The sequence below is a fragment of the Zootermopsis nevadensis genome, unplaced genomic scaffold (genome assembly GCF_977971745.1).
Source record: "Zootermopsis nevadensis isolate Lab colony 2312 unplaced genomic scaffold, Znev_1.0 Znev_ptg000029l, whole genome shotgun sequence".
NCBI classification, from domain to species: domain Eukaryota; kingdom Metazoa; phylum Arthropoda; class Insecta; order Blattodea; family Termopsidae; genus Zootermopsis; species Zootermopsis nevadensis.
Genome location: NW_028259161.1, coordinates 7,442,171 through 7,456,823, shown reverse-complemented (window position 1 = coordinate 7,456,823; position 14,653 = coordinate 7,442,171). Strand labels below are relative to the sequence as shown.

At 36.2% G+C, this 14,653-nt stretch overlaps 1 protein-coding gene across 1 annotated transcript in view; it reads left to right on the top strand.

Annotated features, from left to right (window-relative positions):
* LOC110840858 (nephrin) overlaps window positions 1–14,653 on the top strand; it is a 582,698-nt gene that overhangs the window by 398,406 nt on the left and 169,639 nt on the right. Inside the window, exon 4 of the mRNA XM_087357892.1 lies at window positions 5,734–5,942. Within this exon, the coding sequence (XP_087214018.1) occupies window positions 5,734–5,942 (209 nt within the window). The remainder of the gene's footprint in view (window positions 1–5,733; window positions 5,943–14,653) is intronic.

Here is a 14,653-nt window from a genome sequence, read left to right as displayed (position 1 = left end):
CGTTTGACACTATCACAGTGACGTGTAGTAACACTAATTAGCGTCAGTTCGTCTGGTGTAGGAATGATATATGTTAGTCGCACAATCCATTGTTAATTTAGCGGGACACATTTATTCGTGCTCTACGTTCCCCTTTTAAATTATTAACTCAGCATGTCTACCACGTGGCTACTTCATTGTCTTGAATGACGTGGTATGGTGTGTTTGATAGGATAACTCATGTTGACGCAGTATGGTTGTTATATATATCTCTCTCTCTCTAGGAAGCAGATCGATTTCACTCTGTGTAATTGGACGTCTCGCGCTTTTCCTCTGAGACGCTGATACGGAACAGGTTAGCGTGGCGATAATTTGTCTGTCTTGTATTTGGGAAGCTTCAAAGTGTAACAAAACCCCGGGCTTCGGTTATCATATCTCAGGCCTATGGAATTTTCTACGTAATTCGACAAGCGTTTTCGTACGTTTCTCTTTCGCATTCGGGATAACCCTTGCCACAATCTGTCCTCTTCTTTGTTTTAATTTGTTACTTTAGGCAAATGCTACGTTGGTATCTTAAAAAGAGGCTATTAATATTTCCTTCGAGATCCTTTTAGTCCATCATTTACAAAATCATCCTGCTCAATCTAAATACTTGGAAAATAGTTACTAAATAACCAAAGAATCAATCATTATCAAATACAGTTCTGGGATATGTGTGCTTTCCTTCAGTTCTTTAAAGCAGATTTACATAGGAATATTGTTAAAACAGCCAAGACCATATTATGGCAATTCTGTATTACACAAATTTCCTCAAGTTCCTTTCAACTTTTAATAATCTTTGCAGATGACACGAAATAACGATTTGATTATTATATTTTAGGATGGTTTATAATATTATTTTTATTTTATTTATGTGAACCTGCTAATTAATGCAGTATTTAGTACACCGTTTGTTTTAAGGATTCAGATAATTATTTTCAGTATGTTTATATCATTAATCTGTGACACGCAACTAACATTCTTTACGGAATAATGTTTGTTTGTAGGAACCGTATAAACGCGCACCTACAGGCTGTTACCGATTTACATAAAAGAATGCTTTGCCATTAAAGGTTGCTTAGCAACGTTACGCTGACAGAAACGTATATGCTTAGTGCAAAGGACTTCAAGCACCCAAGGAACATTTATTCAAGTAACTCTATAGAAAGTAATCAATTTACAGCTCCCGTTATAATGATGCATGCGTATATTTTGCGTCGTAAACTCATTTTGTGCTATTTGCATGGTAGGCAATTACAACTAAGTATTGAAAATTGAAAAACCAATTCTGCTTGCTGACGCCTTCTGATCCCTGGAACTTGATACTGCGAAACATACGGATCACTGCTAACAAGATCAAATGTTTGTTTGTGTTTTAGTTTTGTAATTTCTCTTCTCAATTAGTACAGTTACTCCAGCAAACTATGTAACAACTCCATGGAGCAGGGTTCTTAAGAAGCTGATCGTACCCTCCGGAAGGTTCATTACCATATTCACAGAAACCCACCAGCGGTCTCTATCATGACCCAGAAGAATCCAGTTCACAGTTTACCACCATGTGTCTTTAGGATCCATTTTAATATTATTCACCCATCTACTCCTGGTTATTCTGCGTTTTTTTATTAACGCCTACCAATTAAAATTTTGCACAAATCTCTCATTTCCTTCATGAGTACTACATGTCTGGCCCATCTCATTCTCTTTGATTTTATCACGATATATATTTTAATACATTCGATGATTATTATTATTATTATGATAATGGTTTGCGAAAGGAATTACAGATTTATACATTGTGGGGCTGTATAAAGTCTTAAAATGAATACGCTAATGAATTAGTCACTAAAACTGTTAATCTGACAGTTGCGGTCTGAACCGATGAGAATTACAGTAATTTAGAACGTAAAGAAATTTATGGTTCAAATTCCTGTTTCATGCTAGGCTCCAGCGTACCGTATTAAACTTTGTTTTTAAAGTTTTGGGGCATATCCGGATTTGATGGAAGTTTGTTAGAAAAAGCTTGGCTTAAAGATTATTAAAATAATTTTATTTATGTATGGAGTATTAACAATTTTAGTAACTTTGGAGTTGGAATTTTTTACAGAGCATTTTCAATAATATTTCCCCAATCCTCTCAATATATGGTGTAGTTCGACTTGATCATGCCCAAGTATTCGGGTAGAATGATCACATCAGCAGTCGAACATCGGATGGACATCATAAGAATGACACGCGCATACCAACAGTTCCCAGTGAGAAGTACGGACGAACACTGATAATGAATTACATGGAATTATATTGTAATTGGTATTTTTACTGTAACAAACATACGTATTATATTTTTATATGCTGTCATATATTACGGAATAGGTCAATAAATTAATTATCCCGAATGGCGTTACAATTTAAATATCTTAATATTTTTGAGGCTCTCATTTCGTACACTCAAATGTATCTGTCAAATCTTCTAGTTATTAACTTCAACTTCTTGAACACAATTTGGTCTAATAGAAATCTGAAATATGATAAATGATACTTAAGGGGAACAGCATGTGTTCAATAGACGGCAGATTTAATTATAGTAATCTCACTGGCGAAAATATATTTTATGGCTAGAATAAATATATAAATCGTAGTATTAGACTTCTTTCGTGAATCATCATTTTGCCACAAGCCTCCTGAGTCGTACAGGACGTGTTTTGAAGCCATGAGCATTTTAGGATGGGTTAAAACTTTCCCTTTTATTTAATAATAATAATAATGGATGGATTCAGTGGACCTTTCTGTTATAAACTAAAGCTAGTTTTCTTTCGTACGTCTTAGTCTTTACAAGACCTTTTGAAAATGCAAATTCCTTTAAGACGCCTTTGTAGCCTACACTTTCTACTGATATGATTTATATGGGCAGCTATAAGAAAACGCGATGTCAAGACGATTTAGGTTATTTATGGTTTAGAAATGTGCAAAACCCGTCGCTGTGAATAAACATTTTTCATTTTCATAAGATTGTTTGTAGAAAAAACCTTGTAGTGCACCGGCTGTTTCTGGCGCTAGTGCTGCGTGCGGAATAACAACATATGGATCAGAGTTGCTATTTCAAAACTAATCATGAAACAGTATTATAAATAACGGACGTATGTTATCAGATTAGTAGTTTCCTACGGAGATAATTAAAATTTTCTTATTTAAATAGCATCCAGTGAGATTGTCTGTGTAGGTTGTAACGTCCAAGCTGTTAATTCCGTGGCATGCATTTCCGTATTATTTTCAGTGCTTTGTTTGTAAGTATCCAACTAATATGTTTTAAAATACCTCAGACTTACTCTTCACTTCAAATAAATGTGTTTAATAAGCTGCTTTTCTATTAATAACAATACAGTCTTGCCTAAAACATTTGATGAGTTGTTAATGAGGTTCATTCCTTCTCAAAAAAACTTAAGAAACCGCTACTGGAACCTACGCTGAACGTGTTGAATCTAGCTCACATTCTGTATATTTAAAATAAGTTTATTATTGTCTTCCCTTCTGCTTTTAACATTTCCAAGTGGGCCTGAGGTATTTATATCTGTGATTTATTTCCATTACTCCTTTCCCACAGGTGTATGTTACTACAGAGATTTTTGTCAGCCTTTGAAATTTAACCAAATTTACAGAACCTGAAGTAGGCCTATAAGGATTGTGTCTTCACTGGTCATCCGTGGTGTTCGTATAAATGCATTTGGTACTACTGAGGTTCCATCGGAGCTGTCCCTCGAAGAGCGCTGTTGTTATTGGGTCAGATAGACAGGCCTCTACATTCTTCGCAAAAGGAATTTTTGTTTCGCACCACGAAGGATGTCAAAATTGCTGTCTTTAGAGCTGGTATTTACTCACCTAAATAGACTGATTTGCAAAGAAAAATTTCTCTCAAGCTACTCTGTTCTTAATTCTTTTAAGTACAATGGTAATTATATGTACCATCTACTGTAATATTCAGTATCTGGATTTTTCTAACAGTTTTTATTTATGGGTTTCGTATGATTTTCAACAGAAACAGAGGTTATTTTCCTAAACAGTATTAACCAGTTGGTCTTTATAATCGAGACGCGTTGCTTTTTTTAAAAAAAGTTTGGAGTTTTGTTTCTTTCAAATAAAAGCCATCTTGTTGCTTGCTTGTTTGGTTTCTCGCATGCTGTCACAGTTAAAATGGGCTTGGACGACGTGGAAAGCGCTCATGCATGTAGCTTGAGGCGTAATATGTCAAAATGTTCTTTGCAAGGGCCTAAAGAATAATTTGCATCGATGTTGTTTGGTTTAGCAAAACTCCGATATGAAATGGAGTAAAACAGTTTCAGTAGAACATGTTCTGTGTGATGAATGTTGTATATTATTACATTACGAACCGTGGATATAATCTTGTTTTATGCGAGTTTGCGAAGTTGGTTAAGAAGGAAACGTGGTTTATTCTGATAATTGGTTTTATACATTTTCTTTGTAGTGAAATAAATTTTGTGTGACGGATATTTTATAGTGCAGGTTACTAAGTGTGAGTATAATGTTGTTTAATGTGCTTTCATGAAATGACTCAGGAAAGAAATGTCCTGCGTCTACATAATTTGTTTTAGAGAATGTAATGTCATGTTTGAACTAAAACGATGTATACGGTAGGAAGAAAGAGTATGAAGGATCGAAGAGACCATAATGTGGAAAGATGAGTTAGAAATTCAGGAGAAAACGAAGAAAAGAGACTAATTACGAAGGAAATATTGCAAAGAAAAGAAGAGTAGCTAAGAATGAAAGAAATTGAAAAGAAAGTAGGAATTGTGAAAGAAAAACGAGAGATGTAAATGAAAGAAATACTTGTTTGTTTAAAATACTAAACAATTCATATCTGTTAAATTTAAATAGGCCGTTGCTCTAGTTTCTAAAAATTATTTTGATGAACGTGTGATTGAAAAGTTGAAACACTGGAGGGGACGTTAATGATAATAGACTATGTCTAATTTATGCTAGAAACTTTCTGGTTTGCAGAAACATCTTTCGGCCTGTCGTCAGCTAGACCTGCATTTATCCTCATATCACATAATTAATATGACTTATTCAGATTGCGAGTGCAGGTGCTAATAACTATTACCACTGTCCTTTTTATACTGCTACTGCGGATGCCTATTAAAGGCAGCTGCTATTTTTGCTCCGATATTTTTAAATTATGACTGCCTGCTTTCACATGTTCCTTTCGAGTGGTTTTATTCCGAAATTTAAACAGGGTAAATGCAACCCAATGAAATTGTGATACTACACTATTCTAATAAGCCAGTCCTTCAGTCGCATGACGGTTTTTGAAGCTCCTGTATCAGGCAATGAGGTTATTTAATTTTCTTCTTATTTATGAATTGCGACCAACGGGAGAACTTACCGAAGCAAATTGACCCATTAAATAGGAATTATACCTAATTTCAATTTCTGCTCTAGTGAGGACTTTGGCGTCAGATTGTCATTTGTGGAAATGACATAAACGCAGGAAAGTAGGGTCAAAATTAAGATTGGTGAAACTGTGAACGAGACTTATGTTCCTTGACACCTGAGGGATTTAACATGAAGGAAAGCTGATAACTACATATCTGAAACAGATGTGTGTTCTGAACTTTCCTTGAATGTGAGTTTGCTAGGTTGCATCCTGCTAGGCCATAAGACTACGAGCGGGGAGTTGTCCTTAATATTGTCGTTTGTCCTCAGTTACGACATCCGAGGAAAACACTCCGAGGTGGCGTCTCATTGGAAGGATAAGGAGATTCTTGACGAGCGCGGGTATTTCCTGACAGTCACTGACCCTGCCACCTTGTCCCTGAACAACGTGGACGAGCGGGACGAAGGGGAGTATCGGTGCCGTGTCGACTTCCGACAGTCGCCAACCCGGAACTCCAAGGTCCGCCTCACCGTCATCAGTAAGTACCGCCATCTCATTAATTCGCTTAGATATGTATGTACGCACTCTACTGAAAATTAACATTTCTGGTACTACTTGAATGCGCTTACCTTTTTGTATGTCGTGCGAGATTTGAGGTTTCTATGGCAATGCGGACGCATGTGGTTCTTTGGTTGTACACTAATGTTTCTGAGGGAAACACTGACTTCATCTTCAGGGCTGAAGTGAGGAGGAATAGATAAGATTGTGTGAGTATTTAAACTCGCTGTGTGACGTAGGTCGTGGAGGCCTACGAGATGATAACTCGAGGTTTTCTCCAAAACAGATATTGTTCATCTAAATTCAGATATTTCTCTGCTGTTGGTCCAGTCTCATCTTTAATTGTAAAATTGTGACAATGTCTCCGATATTTTCGTAGTTTGTTTAAACGAAATGCCTTGGCCTGGTCAGTGTTCGGTTTACACTGTGTGCTACCCGGGTGAGTTCCTTAGTGCTTCTTTCTTACCTCTTCTCTGACTTGTTGAATACGGTTATTGTCCAACTGTCTTATCTTTTGCTTCTAGTCTTTCTCTCCCCCTCGATTCCTTAGTTTAATCATAATAATAACTACTGTCATTTCGTATATCCTCTTCCGTTTGTTTTCTGATATTTTTGTACTTTGTTAGCTTTAGTGTTTCTATTATGTTTTCAGCTCCCCTCAGAATTTCTCGTGATGTTTTATCTTTGAAAAAAGTAGAATATCTTGCTACATCTTTCTGCTTCCATTTACACGGGCAAAGAAAATCTCGAAACTCAGTGCGAATGACTCGTTTTCACAATAATCCTTTAGCCTCAGAACATTCTACCGTGGAATGTTTTATTAACAGAAAACGTAATACAGCACTGCTCATTACATAAACCGCGTAGTTGTCATTCAGGTAAAAGCACACGTTTATTAATAAGAAGACGTTAATGCTAACCCAGAAGTTAATGCTTCCTTTTAAGGTACTTTGGGCGAGCTCGGAAGTAATGGAAGTTTTACCAGTGTTGTGAGGGGGGGGGGGGGGGATGACAAGTAATATTCTTAGAGGTATATTGATTGTGATATATCTCACCCTTTCATAGTATGAAAGCATTTGAAATTCCTTAACGGTTGTTTCAGTTTGTTTTCCACGAATTACGAAATATTTTCTGTTTTCTTAACTGATCGTCGAGGACTAGTGGTTAGGTGTTCCTCTTCTTCGGGGTGTATCTGGTTCAAATCTAAGCCCGGAGACGGGCTATACCGACTGAGATTTTATATGAATTTCCTCAGTCACTCCAGGCAAAAAGATGTGGTAGTGTCTTCAAAAGCCATGATCGTTTCCTTCCAGGTATTTTCTGATTCATTAAGTCCATTCATCAATCGCCATTTTATTTGAACCCTATCCTATAGACTGAACTATCGGAAGGGGCGTTAAATAAACCATAACTAAATAAAAGTTTGGTCGAAGTGTGTTATTATTGTAATATGAGTTATTTTGTTGTATACTTTCGAATGGAGTTAAGATATAATCTTAAGTCTGTTACTTAGGTACTAGATCACCGATGCCTTTGTTGTACTTCGCCATAGTGGGGTAGTATTCCAGTTATGAGTCTGTAGTTAAACAACTGTGTGACCATATCCTTATTTGAGAGAACTGACAAAACTAGGAAGATGAGGAAGGGACCAGCTAAGGAGGTGAATTTTTAAGATAAGGTGCATGAAAATGGCTAGCTATCCTCTGGGTTGTGCCGTCGTGTAGTCTTATAGAAGTTGCTGATTGTAGAGTCAGCAAGTACCTCTGCAAAAGCTTGTAACAGACTGCACGGCTCTGCAATCTGCATGACAGCCATCTTCATAGTTTCCAGGTGTTCGTGTCCGTTTCATTCGATATGACTCCGTCCGTGTGACGTGCTTTTTTCCGCGTTTTTAGATACGTACTTAAATTGGTTTCCGAAATACTTAAGTAACGTGTAGGGCAGGAATATCGCGCTGGTGTCCTATGACTTGCTCCCTAGTCTGTACTATATCCTGAACTGGAAGTGCAGTATTTGTAACAAAAAGTTTCCTTGAATGACAGAACGTTATGGATTTCGTATCGAAGAATGAATACAAACAAGCGGACGGCGGCAGCAATCTTCGAGCAAATTCTATTGTTTTCGTTTCCGGTTTATGACACAGACATGAAGAAATGGACACGGATAGAGAAGAGAATATTTCCTGTCCGATACATCACCGTAAAACGAAAGAATATGGAGCTGGATACGGAGTTGTTTTGAACGAGGAACAGACAGGTTATTGACAAGACAGGCATTTTCATACGAACACATCTTTCGGATGTCCAAACACAAATATAGTGCAACAGACAACATTGTAGCCTAATACTTTAAAATATTAGTTTAATTTAAATATGCGATTCGTTTGCTTATCATAATGTTTCAGAAGAAATAACTAATTTTAATACGTGCAGAAAATTCTAGCGCATGTTACTCCGTGCATACTTAGGATGGAGGTTAGCCAGGAATTTAAGACACTATAATTAATTTATGTTTATTGTAGCTTTCCAGGTGCAAATCTTACATAACTTTTATAAATGCAGCTACTGTTATATAAATGCCCATTTTTTGGATTCATTCACGGAGACAAATTATTGTTTGAATCAGAGTGTTTGGAAGTTGGTAGTCGCTCAGCTAGTCCAGAAATTACCCTCATTTTTATAACCGTGTTCACAAACACCGCCACTGAAGACCTGTCCGGAGCAAGTTAAATACAGTCACAGATAAACCCCGTGTTCTTAAGATCCATCTTAATGTTGTGCTGCACTCTACTCCTATGTCTCCTAACTAGTACAGTCCCGTCACGTTTGTTGACAGTAGTGTATGCATTTGTCATCTTTTCCATGTCATCCTCTTTGTCATTCTGCGAATTTCGTTGTCATACTATACAATCGAAGTGACCGAATTTCTTTAATTTTTCGTGAAACACTGTAACCCACTTTTTCTTCGTACATTTTAACGTTCTCTAATCACAATAACACGTTTTCCAAGCGATATTATGGAATGGAAACAACGTTAGCATCACCCGCATAGTCTCGAATGTTTATCTTCGTAAAGGCTTGTCAACCTTGGTATACGCACAAGCGTAATTCATTTATGCGGCAATAAAACATTCCAGTATTTGTTTAAAGATTTCGGAAACGCCCATACGATATACAACAGTGTTTTCCATTGTGATATGATTATCATCGCTCACATGTTAAAATTCCACAGAGCTGTTCAATGGGCTGCATGATTTTGTTGCTCATTAATCGACTTTTATCTTTCACTGCTGTTAACGTCTGACACACTCATTATCCGTGCGATGACATCATTGTTTTTCTAATGCCAATGATACAATCTCAAATTAGTGTGTACTGAACGTAGCTGTTCTGACAGTAAAATAGCCTAACCAGAATATAAAACAATAGAACGGTTAAATAAAATGGGTTTTTGCAACTGACTATTTACAACCACCTTCACATGTCAGAACTTTGTATTTCATCTTTAAGCTGCGTTTATATGGCATCACGTAATACTTAATCAGCCTCTAATACTTAATTACGTGTCTGTGTGTACTGATATGGCTGAATGAGGTTAAGTTTCACCTGTGTTCAACGATCCTTTTGATATTTTCTCTCGCTCGTTGTTTGCTGAGCTGTCATCTTTTGCTAGATGTAACCCTCTAACTACTAACCATCCGTTTTATATTAACTGACTCAGTAATAGCAGAACCCAAACAGTTAACTCTGCTGATAGGTAATCCCATCACTGTTTACAGTTCCAATTATGTTTTACCTTTCTCCTATCTTCAAAATTATGTTCCTAAAATATGTTCTTATTCTTCCATTTCTTACTCGATTTCTGATTTGGAGCTTTTAAAGAACTTACTTCGCTATTCTAACAACGCAGAGTAACCCTTGTAAATATGGAAAACGTATTTCATAAGTTATGATAATAACGCTGTCTTTCGTGGCCAGGATTGAAAAACCAGGCGTCGACGCAGTTCTAAGCACGTTCAGTGACCAAAGCTCCAGTAATTCGATGAAGTTTTTTTATACCAAAGATTCACCTTGACACAAGTTATCCTCTAAACTAAACTAAAAATGTGAGTACATTTATAACCAAGCGGTCTAAATAAGTAAGACGTAAAACAGCCTCACATTGAGGTTCAGTTTGAAGAACGGGATAATTGCTCTGTGTCGCTGTTGCCAATAACATCTGAATTAAATAAAATTTCTCTGGTTATAACGGCAGCCAAGATGGTGTAGGAGTCAACTTCCTAAACGACGTGTCTATGAAACAGGACAGAAAGGAGTAACATGACAAACATGATTTTGGTGTAATTAATCAACGGTTGTCATAAACCTTTATAGAATCGCCATATACAAGGATTCTTTTTGAAATCTTGTATTTTCACTTACTCTTAATTCGTTCGATTTCCCCAAGGAGTAATCTGTAGCGAAAGTCTTTGGAAGTTTGCTTTCTCTATCCTTGCTGACACCTTCAGTTTCCCGAAAGTTCGATAGAGACTTCGTTGCCTATCTCTGAGGTATAATTGATTTGATCTCAGTGCTGTAAATCTATCAAGTGTATTAATCTTTGTTCCGGTGGATTTTATAAATCATTTTCAGGCAGAAATGTATTGCAGCAGATACAAACAAATGCAATTCTTGATACCAGCAATATTTTTTATTCCGCATTTTAAGTTAGAAAAACGTAGATTATGTAACTTAGTGAAAGACACGGCGAAACGTGCTGATAATAGTTTCAATAAATGTGTAAATCGAACACATCATACTCAAAATAAACCACAAAAATACATTTATATATTATTATAATTGTGTAAAATGAACTCGTAACACTTTAGTACTTCTTTCATACTTCTATGGACAAAAAATAAATTGTTCCTGGCCTTTGAATAAGCATCACACTATTTATATAGGGGGAAGTGGAGGTGTATTTCCATACATTCTTAATTTCGGGATTAGATTATTTCAGTTGTCAACTTCACGGGCCGGCTGCTGTACCTGCGAGGATAGTTCCCGGTACGCATCGGATAGGAGGCTGGGTAGCACCGAAAGACGGTCTGGACCTTACGGCTAAGAGAAAATTTCTGCCCCACTGTTTATCGAAGCCTCGTTATCCAACCCATAGTCTAGTCTTTCGTATATGACTTTCTTCGGACTTTTCAATTTCAATTTTAAATGCACATATTTCATATTACAAACATGCAACAATATTTGATTTGGATCCAGCTTGTGTACTGTCGTGAGTTTATTGTTTACTCTTACTGATGTTTTTCTCTACCCTGTGATTAATGATAAAACGATGTAACATTAAACATTAAATTTCTCGTCGCGTTTATGCAACGCAACATAACAAACGTCTCCAGAAACCATAAGAAATTAGTATTTAATGTGGCTTTTTTCAGTGGTTGACAATCCTACTTTTAATTCGAAATATTTTTATTAAATCCAGGTTAGAAACCGATGGCTTATTCTTTAATGTATTTTTATCCACTCAAGAAGACGTTTTGCCACTTCAGATTATACAAGATTATTACTCGTCAACCATTCTGAGTCGTCATCTTAACACATCCTTCAGCATTGCATATTCTTGTAATTGTTTTATCGTCTTCACACGAAGAAAACAACAGTCTCGACTAGTCACACATACGCACGTTACATAAATAAATATTATATATGAACATGAGCGTTTCGTGCAAATCCTACCGCATTCGTCACATATTCTATAAATATTCAATTTCCCAGTACGAAAGACGCCATTTGCTTCTGATATCTATTTATTTGCCGTGCATTTAAAAATCGTTTTAACCGCAAAATGGACGTTCCAGTAAAAGCGGAATTTTTCGATTGGCATTTTGTTTCGTTTTGTTTCTGAATATCAGTGCCGCCCAGGGACTCACCACAGGAATCGCTTGATTGATTCTGCCATAAGCTACTTCACTGTAAAACGTTGGGGAATTTTAAAAATTTAATGACCGTGTATGCAAATAGATTAATTCCCTGAAACAGTGTCCTCGTTGACTCGGCAGCGACCTATTATGAGCTTTGATCTTTTTACCGCGTTTAGGATTAAATAACGGACTATAATTCTTCATTTTGTACTTTGAATTTCGTATTGTACGCTGTAAATAGGGAGTACTTTCTTAGACGGCGTCAACCAGTTTACATTTGTAATACTAAAGAACTGTGTTTTCTTTGCGGTACAGATAGAATTTTTAAATGTTATTCAGTGGAGCTTTGGCTTCAAGGGGTTAATATAGCCCGTACTTTCACCACAAAAATCAATTTTTACGGTGTTGTTTTAGTTGTCTAACACATGGAATTAAAATGTGAATTATGTTTACTGAGGAAAAGTCTAGAACGATCAAGGTGTTTTGTAATCTTTCGTATTATGTATTTTAATTTAGAAGGGAAATTATAGGATACTGTCCATCCAAGGGAAACTTTTCTTTTAACTTTATAAAACAAAATGAATCTGCACTCGAAGTGACAAAGTTTCTAGGACGTCTCGAAAGAAAAGTTTGAATTATCTGCTGTTACTATTCATGTTGTTGATATTTCTGTAAATACATTTGTTGTGGTAAAGAATAGGTGGGTATCTAATTAAATATATAAAATAAATTTTCAATTAGTGGTAAGAAATCTCTATTTCTGGTTACAAGTGTGAAACAATTCTAAATATGCATCAGTGTAAATGCTCGGAAAATTCTGTCGTTGATTAATGTAGTATATGAACTTAAGATCGATAATTTACACGAACTTCAAGCTGCCACTAATTTCCTATTCAAACACAAAAGCTCTGAGTGTTATACAGAATAGATTATATCCATGCTGAGTCTCCTAAGAAAACAGGAACAAACACGTAATTTCACTATAATTAAAGTGCTAAGTGATTGATAACCATAATCACCATATACAGTGGCTACTTTGATTGCCTGATACTACATTTGATTACAACAATTCAGCGAGTAAGGTGTGTGACGGACCGCAATAGCCTGCTTTGTCTTGCAACACAACTATTTCTGTCATTTCAGGAATATTTTTAAGCGTTAGACACTGAGTATATAATAAAACGAGCGATGGTTACATTAATTCAATTTTTATTCATTGTAACAAGTTTTGAAGGTTACTGTGTTACCTCGTTAGTAAGAAAATCACATAATAAATCTTATACCAGATATTCTGTGTCCCAGCAAAGATTCAATGTAGGTAACTCCCGTTAGAATGGAAATCGAAGATAATATGGTAATGGTAATGTGGGTTGGATTAAAGTGGGCCATGACTGAATATTTTTGGCGTGCAGTAGTGTTATCTATCTGGTACTTTGTTACTTAGTTGCACACTTATCTGCCTATGTATCTTAATATCTGAAGGATGGTAGAGCTGCCCTGTAGATGTTATGTTTCATCTGACCTTTTTCTGTTACACGTTTTTGTGACGGAATTTTCAGGCCACGGTATAATTAAAGTGACATCTTTTATCTACAGTGAAGTAGCCATATTTAAAATTAGTGAACATATAATGTAAGTATACGTTCATAACTTTCTCACACGAAGTAAACAGGACTAAGACATTTATTGAGGACTTCTGTAAAAATATTTTATGACGTAAGACTCCGAACATTGAGTACAAATGAGTGCACCATAAAATATGCAAGAATGTTGGTCTGGACAGACAAGAAGTGGAAAGGATTGCAACAGAAGCGGTCGTTAACAATTGCATGGTACGTTGTCGCTTTCCGAAATATATACGCATGTTATGACCCAAATGCTAACGTCTCGTAATTACAGAGGACATGCTCATTATCAGTTTCTTGACTGATCTCGTTAAAAACTTGATATCTTAAAACGTTACCTTACAACGCTTGGAGATAATAACGAGTCATCAGTAAATAAGAAGATATCGGTTCTTACCTTCTGTTTTGGTTCTGTAGAACATGCAAAATAAAGAAGACTCCAGCTCCTAAAAATTTAATAAACATCAACGTAAACTTTTCTGGAGGAAATGTTAGCATTGTTTATTGGTGTCACTTTCGTTTCTTAGGCAATTCACTCATCTCCTAAAACAAGAAAACCGGCAAACTTGTGTTTGTGTTATACAATTTCTTCCTTTTTTGTACTCATGCTTTTTATATTTACTTTCGTTTTTTCTTTTATTCTCTGATGGTAAAAAAAGGGAATGTTGTTTCAGATAAAGGCAGGAAACGAGAGAACAGACTCGGGGTTTGAATCGATGTAGGGTCGATGTTGACCCACAAGGAGTCTACTGTTGCTACTATGACCTATGGAGTTGGAATAACGTATTGCTTTTATCTGGAGGAGGAGGACGGGTGAACCCAACCATCGAAATTCGATATCGACAATGCCCATGGTACTGCACCTGTAACTACGTACCGCTCCCTTCTTTAACTGCTTTAATCTTGATAAAGATGAACGCAAACAAACCAAACTGCAGACGTTTTTCTGGGAAGACATTCCACTCTTCTGTGAACTGTAGTGCTGTATTTTCTGTTCCAACGTATTACAAATATGTCTTTCAGATCCTTTTACAAGTATCAGTTAAAACAAAACAAATAATGAAACTCATGAAATCAAGTCATGGCGCCAACTAGACTGATCTGCTTTCCAGTAGTATTAACATATATAAGCATGTTATTAAGTAAGAA